General features: G+C 37.5%; 1 protein-coding gene across 2 annotated transcripts in view; it reads left to right on the top strand.

Moving 5' to 3' along the window:
- Nucleotides 1-1,363: 1,363 nt before the first annotated feature.
- cacnb4 (calcium voltage-gated channel auxiliary subunit beta 4) overlaps nucleotides 1,364-10,283 on the top strand; it is a 36,130-nt gene continuing 27,210 nt past the window's right edge. For both annotated transcript variants that reach the window (XM_023950743.1, XM_023950742.1), the window contains exons 1-2: nucleotides 1,364-1,657; nucleotides 4,838-4,921. In XM_023950743.1, the coding sequence (XP_023806511.1) occupies nucleotides 1,589-1,657; nucleotides 4,838-4,921 (153 nt within the window). In that variant the 5' untranslated portion in view covers nucleotides 1,364-1,588. The remainder of the gene's footprint in view (nucleotides 1,658-4,837; nucleotides 4,922-10,283) is intronic.

The following is a 10,283-nucleotide window of genomic DNA, read 5'->3' as shown; positions in this document are numbered from 1 at the left end:
TTACAAACTAATCAGTAAATAAACACCTTTTTTGAGCCTCATAGCTGCTCTAAGCCACAAAAGGTCATTGCTAAGCAAGCAAATGGTTCAGAGTGCTGTATGCAAGCATGTTAGCTGAAAAGTGGATAAAAGGTTAACTTGCAGTGATGCTGTATTTGTGAAAGGACCTCTACCAAATACTGAGTGCAAAGAACCGTGGATAGTTTTCAGAAACCTGATATTTTACTGAAAAGAGCTTATTTGGTCAGTTTGCTGTGATACATTAACTTTCAATTTTCAAAATTGTAGGTTTTTATTATCTATGCATTATAAAACTACAAGAAGAAAGGGCTGTAAATTCTTTAATGTGCAGTGATTTTGCATATGACTAACGATTAAGAAAAACGAATTGAGCAAACACATTAAACCTGTTTAAGAAATTCTGATTTTTTTTAAAGTATGCAGCAGCTGTAAAATTTCAGCAAATAAAGTTTACAGCTGAAAGTTTTGTCAGATTTAGCCAGCTTTTCTAAAATTTGCCACATTGCTTGAATTTCCTTTGTCAGAATTTACTTAAAACAAAAGTGTATTTTTAAAATTTAAGAATAAAGGTAAACAAAAGTGGTCAAAATAAACACAAAATATAGACATAAATGTTAAATAAAGTAAAAAAAATACTACAAATGTACTCCTGGTAAGTATGTTTTATTAATTAAGCTTTTATTTATTTATCTCAACATTATGCTGCATTTAATTGCTATTTTCACTCTGATATTAATAATTTGTAATTATGTAGTTTAATTTGTAAACTGCCCGGATGGACAGAGTATTTTAATAAGTCCATTGAACCAGTGACAATGTTCTTTTATTAAGTGACATATATGCCACCACATTGCAAACAAAACTTTGCAAAAGTTGCAAATGAAAGTATTAAATATTTGCTTTCAAGTATTTTCTCTTTGCTTCCTATTTTTAATTTTTTTTTTGCTTTTAAATTTTGTTTCGTTTTCACATTTTTTTTAAACATTTTCATTTGCATCTTAGTAAGTTTTGTTTGCAATGTTGTGGCATAAACATCACTTCATATTTTTTAACCTATTGTCTGTGATCAGACACTTTAATACCGCTTTGATGTTACGAGACTGTGCTGCGTTCACTTGCAGCTTGAAAAGTTTAACTCCGACAGCAGGGATCAGTTGTACTATATATTTAAAAGAAAATAATTAGTAAATATTAATACCATATATTTGTTTATTCACATATAAACATTTAATAATCTATGTGAACTTTTACATGTCTTAGTGCAGGTTTGAGTGGATCTGAAAGTGCATTTGGTTTTTTTTCCCGAACGCAGCACACGTTATAAAGAGAGTGAATGGGCAGATGAGAGCGGCGTTTGATGCTGGGCAGCTGTCCGTGCTGCTTCACGGGGCAGAGGAGAACAGCAACGCGGTCAGCTCCAGCCATTTCTTTTATTTCTCTCCGTTTGAGGGTCTGATCCGGAGTGAAGCTGGAGTCCGCGCTTCACTGCCCGACACCGGAACAGCAGCAGTTCCAATGGAGCGGCGTGGAGCGGCAGCCGCCGCCCTGGACCGACGAACTGGCGGAGATGTCCCGTCACATCTACACCCGACACGGGTTAGGAGACGCCGCCGGGCTGCCGAAGCCCGTATTTCAGGTACTGGAATATATACTAGCTAGGCTTTTAACGATGGAAACCTAGACCAAAGGAATACTGTCTAAATAATTCAGACAAAAACAGTTGACACTTTTTTTTTTATTAAAAAAAAGCTTAAAAAAATGGAAATTTGTTGTTTTTTTCCTTCTGTATGTGATTTAATTGTATTTTATTGGTTTCCACTGAATCACAAACTCAAGGAAAATGCAGAGATTCTGCAGTATTACTAGGATTTAAATTATTAAAAACATCAAATTAAACTAGGTGTTTAATAATTCAACATTTTCTGATGAAGTGCTCCTAATAGTGCATGATGAGCTGGATCCATGGAGAAAAATGACATTTTCTCCTCACAAACAAACATTTTAAAAAGGTTTTTCTTCTCCATGTTTGTATTAACACTGAATACTAAAAATGCAACACATAAAAGACCAAAAAAGTTGCTTTAAACTGTTTTGAGAGATGTGGATTTAACTTAGTAGGTCATGTTTTAGCCATATTTTATTTAAAAAAAATCTTCCTATTTTGAGAACATGTGCTTTGTGGAAATAGCAACAAAGCCAATCAATTTATCTATGAAGACAAAATAAAACCAACCTCTAAATTAGCCTTTTTTTATTTTTTAGCTTGAATTGTTTGGATAGATTACAGTTTTGCGAGTCCTGGAAATGCACCACCGTTTTACAGTTTTTGTGATGTTTTGCCTTGGAGCAGTTACCCAAACAGAATCAATTGATTTTTTTTTTATGCAATAGAATTTACAGAGTCGCTTGGCCATATTATTAGAACATGTAGGAATTCATATTACACATTCATTAATACCTGTTTCCTCTTCAAAATTCATTTTAGGACTTGCAGTAACAGGAGCAGATTCTGAGAATATCTGCTCCTGCTGCATTTGCTTCGCCTTACAGATGCTGCCTCTAGGTCACCATGAGACAGGACGCCTCACATGCAGAGTAACAGAAAAAACATCAATCATTGAACACCCCTCCTCTTGCACCTCAAGTGAGGTAAAATGAAAAAGTAGGTCAGAGAAAACAAGTCTGCCAAAATTGGAGATGTTTTTTTTTCTTGGTCGTAGATTGATTTCATGTAATCCGGTCATCAGAGAGGACAAGAGAGCAGAATGGAGGCAGAGCCACTTCAACCCCTACAGCCTGAGGTGTTTATGGGGCAACTGAAGGAAAGATGCCCTGGAGTTTAAATAGGACAAAGGAGGTGTAAAAAAAATAGATAAAGTTCAAAACCTGCTCACAATTTGATTACCTAAACCAAAGACAAAAAGTAGATACACACCACGATCCCTTGATGAAATCTGGCCCAAAAAAAGGTCAAACTGGCAGAACAACATGGACACATTTTCCATGGACTGGTTTCAGTGCCAAAACAGTCACGATTCAACTTCGTAGTCAACACCATTGGGTTAAGCATAAGTTTTCCATTGTTGGTCAGAAAAAGCTGTTTTTACATAACTAATAACCGTCCGTAGACCAAGCGAGAGTGGAAGTTTATTTAAAAAAAAACTATGAATTCTTACAATATCAACTAAATGAAATCTTTTTTTCATTGAAAAATACCACAAGTAGCTCTGAAAATGCAGTCTTGGATTAAATGAACCAATGAAAAAGGAGATTTTTTTAAAACCCAGCCCTACTAAAGACTTTCAAAGTCAGCAGTTAGGTATATAACAATATGAAGACTACATGGAACTGCTGGTATTTAATAACTGTAATAGTATTTGTTTTTAGAATATTGCCATCCTAAATCAGTCAGATAGCGGCACATTTGGACTTGAAATAGTGCATGTGGTACATTTTTCTGATCCCCACTGGATGCTTTGATATTTTATTGGTTGGTCTTTCATAATTTCTTTGTCCTTATTAGGTTTGCAATGGTTTTTCATATATCTCGGATGGAAAGATAATAACATTGGAAACAGTCTTGTAACTTTTTAATGTCTTGAGAAAAACAACCAGGGACTTACATCCTCAAGAATTGGAAGGGAAAAACAGACATTTCTGCAGATGCAATATACCAGTTTGTCGTATAATATTCTTGTTTTGTACACTGTAAATACTCACAGACCTGATGACTATTATTGGGCTTATGATCAAATTTTGAATTTAGTGTTTGCTTTATTCTTTCTATAGTTGCCCCAGATTAACACGATCTTAACAAATTTCCGTACTTAATTGAGAGAATTTGTGCGTTCAGTTGCGACTATCACCATCACTATCATGGTGTCAGAAAATGTCTTATTCACCTTGAGCAATGAAGTGACATTTTGTAATTACTAAAACCATTCACATTCATCTCTTTGGGTCAATAGCAAGTTGTGCTAAAAGGTGAATTCAGATCAGAGAGTCAAAGAGAGTTCCCTACAAACAGTTGCATCATCTGGATTTCTTTCTTTGTTATACCCCAACTCACAATGTATACATTGGATTTTACAGCCTTGGATTCAGTTCTGTAAATGTTAAGTGTAAAGTCATTTCAGCAGGACCATGTTTTGTTACTTTTGAGTTTTTCTTTTGGAATTGCGTCCAATCCAATCCGTAAATCAGCAGCACAAAGTTTTTTCTCCACCTATTTGATGCTGAAACAATCTTACCGGCTCGTTCGCCAACCTCCATAATCATTATTTACAAAGATCCCATCCCAGGTCACTCTTAGTTTGAAAACCATGAATGTAAGTAACTTATTTTGTAAAACAAAACAAAAAAAGTTGTGTTATCTGTGGTTCCGTAATCGTGAAGCTTTTCTTTGATCACCACAACTGTGTCCTTCTTGGATCTACCAAACATCAGCATAAATGTATTTTAATGAAGATCTTTGAGGTTGATAAATGTTTCAAATCACCAAGTATAAACAAGGTTTGAGGATTAAACTTCGGACTATTAACCATTTCATCCAGAGAACAGTTTACTGAAAAGTCAGAATAAATATGACCCAGAGTCTAGATGGGTCAATGGCCAACGTGTCTGCATGTTTTCCAAATATTATCGCCTTATTTACAGCTCTTTACTTGGATCGGGTGTGTAAAGGCAAGTAGAACATAGGCCAGACTAGGGCTTGTTGGAAAACAATCAGGCATGCTGCCCTCGTTTATGTCTCTGCGTCATTAGATTGATGAATTGTAGCGATGACTTGTTTTTTTTCTTGTTTTGGCATCTCCAGGTGAACAGAGGAACTTACTCCAGACGCAGTCGACTGAAGAGGTCTGACGGCAGCACCACCTCCACCAGCTTCATCCTCAGACAGGTGGGACACTTCCGTTTAATAACGAGGGCTCATTATATTTAACAGTTCAGGCAATAAACATCGCACAAAGTGAAATCAGGTTAAAAAACAGGACAGGCTCTCTTTAGGATGCATCAAGTAGAAATTCTAGAACAAAAGTGGCCTTGAAGCAGTATTGAAGCGCATGATAGTGTTCACCAACCAGCCGCAGTCTTTGGCTCCCACAGAAATTTGGCACATAAGGACTGAATAAAGTCAATGAAGACGTAAAGCTGAATAAGCAAAGGACTAACATAGAAAATGTCTAAAAATAAAAACAACAACAAAGATGTGCAGATCAGATGTCTTCTTCTTCTGTGATCCAATGGTCAGTGATTATTCTGATTATTTGAAAATAATCAGAAAGCCTTAGACTGGAAGTTTAGACTGGAAGCAAAATACAGGATAAACCAACGTTGGACTGATTTGAATACGACAAATGCTTTCTACGCACTTGCTAGAAAACAGAGTAACATCCAAAGAAAACATCTTAGATCAAATTTCTATCGCCACTGCTAGTTCCCAACCTCACTTTATCATCAGATCATTAGAAATGATGTCCAAGTGAAGCTGGCGCGGACATCCCATAATATGTCATGAAGCCGAGGGCTTCTGGCCACCGCTGTGGGGATAAATGACCTTCATTCGTGTCGGTTTGGGAATTTCTCCTGCCTTCGAAGCATCTAACAGACATGTAATATTCATAGAGGCCGTGGTGTTGGAATGCAGGCAGAGCAGACCCTTCCAAAAAGAACAAAAAAATACATCAAATGTAGTTCTTCTACTTGGTCCCTTCTGGTACTCGTGTCACAGACGGGACTCATCGAGGACTTCTCCAACCTGCAAGCAAGTTGCCAAGGAAACAGAGACTGCTAAACGGAGATACAAAAGCAGTCCAACTGTCTATCTGTGTTTATCTACCACAGGGTAGACAGAAAATAAAATGGTGTTAAGAAAACCATAGTATGAATAGGTCAGAATTGATTTGTAGCTGTGTTATTGGTTTGGTTTTAGGCAGCTCATTTGAACCGGATTGGAAATCTGTAACTGTTTTCCCACTGCATTAAAGGAGCGGTATTGTGGTTCACAGGAGGAAGAATAAAAAAACTTTCCAAAAGATTGATATCAAATGTAAAAAACAGACCAAACAGAAACCTAATCAGAGGAAAAGATATCTCTTGCCCACTCCTTCCTCTCGACATGCTCACAGATTTCTGTAACACCCCCGCTGTGACTGTCAGTGTGACCGTCGATCAGGTGAGAAGAGGAGCCAGTGGGCTCTCTTTGATTCCCTCGTGTATCCATGGCAACAGCCGCCCTTCGATAACGGAGGTCAAGCCCTGAAAGCGCCTCTTCCTCCTTTTCAGAAAAACAAACCTTTACTTTTTGCATCAGATTCTCCCGTGAAAGAACAGTGAGGTGAGACACACCAAGGCCGTATGATAGAGTTTCTATCATATTTGTCTTCATTATTCAGATTATCTAACTCTTTTTTTTTTTTTTTTAACAGTTGACTTGATTTCTCCCTTCCATAAGACGAGACGTGTGCGCCTTTTTCCAGTAGTGCTGTTGTTTTCTCCTCACGTTCTAGAAGAATGTTTCTTTTTTTTTTTTGGTTCATGCAGACATTTTGGGGACAGTCTAACGTTGCAAAACTTAAACAGGCAGGAGGTTCATATGTTATTTTTTTTTTACAGGGAAATGCTGCTTGACTAAAAAGCGTGGAGTATGTTTGTCGTTGGGCTGCAGCTGCAGGAACAAATCCATTTTCCCCAGCTGTGCCCTCTTTCTTTAGTCACGTGCTGCAAGTCGCAGGACAATGGAGAGCAGTTTTTTTCTTTCACTGAACGCTTTATCTATTATGTAATTTGTCAAAAATGTGTAGGATTTTACTATAGTAAATTTGAAGTTTCAAGTTTTTCTTTTCCATTTCACTAAATGGTCATTTTAAAAATAAAAATGTTCTCAAATGAATTCTGTAGCATTGAGATTTTTTTTAAAATTCTGGAAATGAAAGTTAAATACCAACTAAAGGTGGGTTCAAACCCCTAAAAGTCCTTTGGAGTGTCAAAGCACATCTCCATCACCTGGATAACGTCAGGAAGGTGTGTTGAGTCAGAATGTCGGCATGAGCGGAGCAGTGGTTTAAGTTAATAAACGGACATGCGCACGGACAGATGCTCCTGTGCACGGCTGGTTTGTGGGCCAACCTCTGAGCTTTCTGAAAGGAGGACATAAAGGCAGATGTTAGCTCCAGACAGATTCAGCTCGGCATCACTGCAGGTGGGAGAGGCAGCTTCTGCATGGATCCCACTTTTTCTTTTAGTCTTTCTTTGTTGATTCAGAGTTCTTTGCTTAAAGGAACTTTATTTATTTGCCAACTTTTGTCTGTGATTTTCAAATTGATCCTTAGAGGGAAGTAAGCACTGATTTTAAGATTGACATTTGGATTTTATCTTATCAGATGTTTTTTTAGGATATAAAAAATCCTAATTGATTCCTACTTAAGAACATTTGCAGGCATCGTTGCTCTTTTATTAGGTCTTTGTCATAACTTGTGTATGGTAGCATATCCTATAGCCAGGGGTCTGCAACCTTTAACACTTAAAGAGCCATTCAGTTTTATTTCCTACTGACAAGAATCCAGTGGGAGCAACAAAGTTTTACTTCACTTTATAGAAAAATAAGACACTGGTTTGTTTTTATGTTACTATTATGATTAATAAATATAAAGAAATGATTTTTTGCATAAATAATTCATGAACATGAAGAGAAAACAGCCCTTTTTCAAAATACAACAAAGTTTCTGACTTTTGACAGATGTTCACATGACTTCCTTTCAAAATAAAAGACACCCTGTGTCACATTGGATCATCTCAATGCGGCAGATGTAGTAGCAGGTAGTGCAATGTCAGCAATGGTTAAGAATACTGTTTATTTTACCTTTTGTGGGGCAAATTTGTAAATTCAACCAACCAAAATTTAATCAGTGCAAATTAAGTGATACATTCCATATTCTTTACACCATAACATGGACCTAAAATTCTTATATTTGTTCAAATATAGATAATAATTTGCCTTACAGGTCCAGGTCGCCTTAATTCTGACCTGTCATTGAACTGTTTGTGAATGATTTGAATAAAATTTGAACTAGTGTACTTTCCTTTTTGTTTTAACGTTTCTACTTACTTACTTTACAGTACATTTTTAAAATAAAACCCTTTTTTTTCTTGTGAGATTTTTGGCAGCACTAAATAATAAAGGGGTACAATAATACCGCTGATACAAACATGGTTAAACGTGCTAGCTTCTTTGTTTCTCTCAAAGAACAACAAAAAGGTGTGTCATTTATCTAGTTTGGTATTCAAATTCTGATTAAAATATACAGAAAATGGTCTCTGCAGAAGCAAAGGCACAAAGCTATTTTCCAAAACAGATTCTTGTTATTCAAATTTAGCAAATATTAAGAATAAAAAAAATAAATAAAAAAAAATCAGCACAACAAAATATTATAAATTGTGCATATATTTTTTTTGACTGCAAATTAAAAATATTTTTAAAAAAATAGTTTTTTTAGGGCTGCATGGTGGTTAGCGCTCTTGCCTCACAGGCCCCTGGACAGAACATCAATGGGGGACCTTTCTGTGTGGAGTTTGCATGTTCTCCCCGTGCATGCGTGGGTTTTCTCCAGGGACTCTGGCTTCCCGCCCCCCACCGTCCAAAACATGCTTCATAGGTTAATTGGTTAATTCTAAATTGTCCCTAGATGTGAATGTGAGAGTGTGTGATTGTGGACACTACCCTTGCAACAGACTGGCGACCTGTCCAGGGTGCCCCATGCCTTTGCCCACAAGAGGCTGGGATAGGCTCCAGCAGCCCTATCCTGGCCACTAGTTGCCAAGATAGGCTCCAGCAGCCTGAAAGGGAATAAACGGAAGAAGATAGAATTTAATATTCAGCTCACCTGATACAAAATAGTATCAGAAATGGTTAGATAAGGTGCTAAAAGATTTGGACCCAACCGTGTTTTATTGGAGTTGGAAAAACGTATAAATGTATAAATATAAATGTAGTGAATTCTGGAGCACTGTAGTGTTTTTCATGACGGATTTCACTTTTAGTACCATCTGACCCACAGAAGTGAACCGAGGACCTCGTTGCACATCTTTCAAAAAATGTTGGCTGAAGTCCTTGGACCGTTCTTGCATCTTTTCCAACCAAGTCTAAATGACCCCCCCCAAGAAAACATTTAGATCAGTATTCTGGCTGGAATTGCATCTTGCTGAAAGATCCCTTTACCTTATTTTTCTGTTTGTCGCCTGTAAAGTGATAAGGAAAGAACTTTACTCCGCTAATCCATTTTATGTAGGTCAAACTCAGCAGCTCTTTAATTCGTAAACTGCTTGTTGGTCTCACAGCTGGTTTCACGCACTCGTCTGAATAAACATATAAAACCCTGGGGACCGTTGAATAAATGGAGCACCAATGGTGGGAAAAAATGGATTTGTGTTTTGTGTGTGCAGCTGTTTCTAAACTGCACCCATTTTGTTCAGTATGCGTAACTCCTTTGGATCTCCATGTTAAAAACTAAAAAGGCAAAATTGTACCCAAAGCTGTTCTTCAGACTGCTCAGAGTGTTTTCTATTTCGAGTGTCTTCATGTAAATCATCCCAGCAGCCCTGCAGCTCTCATCCAGGTATGGATGTTTTTTTGGTTTCTCAGTCTGCACTGTGGTGCAGTGGTCAGCGCTCTTGCCTCACAACAAGAGTCCCAGCAGGGCGACCTGAAACAGAACACCAATGGGGGACCTTTCTGTATGGAGTTTGCATGCTCTCCCCATCATAGGTTAATTGGTTACTCTAAATTGTCCCTAGGTGTGTGATTGTGGCCCTGTGACAGACTGGCGACCTGTCCAGGATGGGCCTTCGCCCACAAGTGGCTGGGACTGGCTCCGGCAGACCTGTGACCAAAAGGGAAAAAACGGGTTTAGAAGATGAATGAATGCATGAGCTTCTCAGTCGGTGAGCTTTTTACTGGACATTAATCAACACATTCAGAAAAGCTCTCAAAAATCACAAAAGGAAAATGTCAAACTTTAAGTAAACTAAAGCATATAGAAAATATCTAACTCAAATGTATTTATCACTCATAAATACTTTTGAAAACACTCAATTTTCCTATAATCAATGAGTAAATAAACTGTTTCTTTGATGTCTTTGTTCTGGAGAAGATGATGTTCCCCTTTCAGACTCAACTTCTCGTAACAGGAGGCATCCCCTGACATGACAGTAGAGGGCGCTGTGTCTCCACTTTGTTGTTGAATCTGCAATAGTTGCACATTGTT

The sequence above is a fragment of the Oryzias latipes genome, chromosome 21, assembly GCF_002234675.1.
Source record: "Oryzias latipes chromosome 21, ASM223467v1".
Lineage (NCBI taxonomy): Eukaryota > Metazoa > Chordata > Actinopteri > Beloniformes > Adrianichthyidae > Oryzias > Oryzias latipes.
This window is presented reverse-complemented; position numbering and strand designations above follow the sequence as displayed.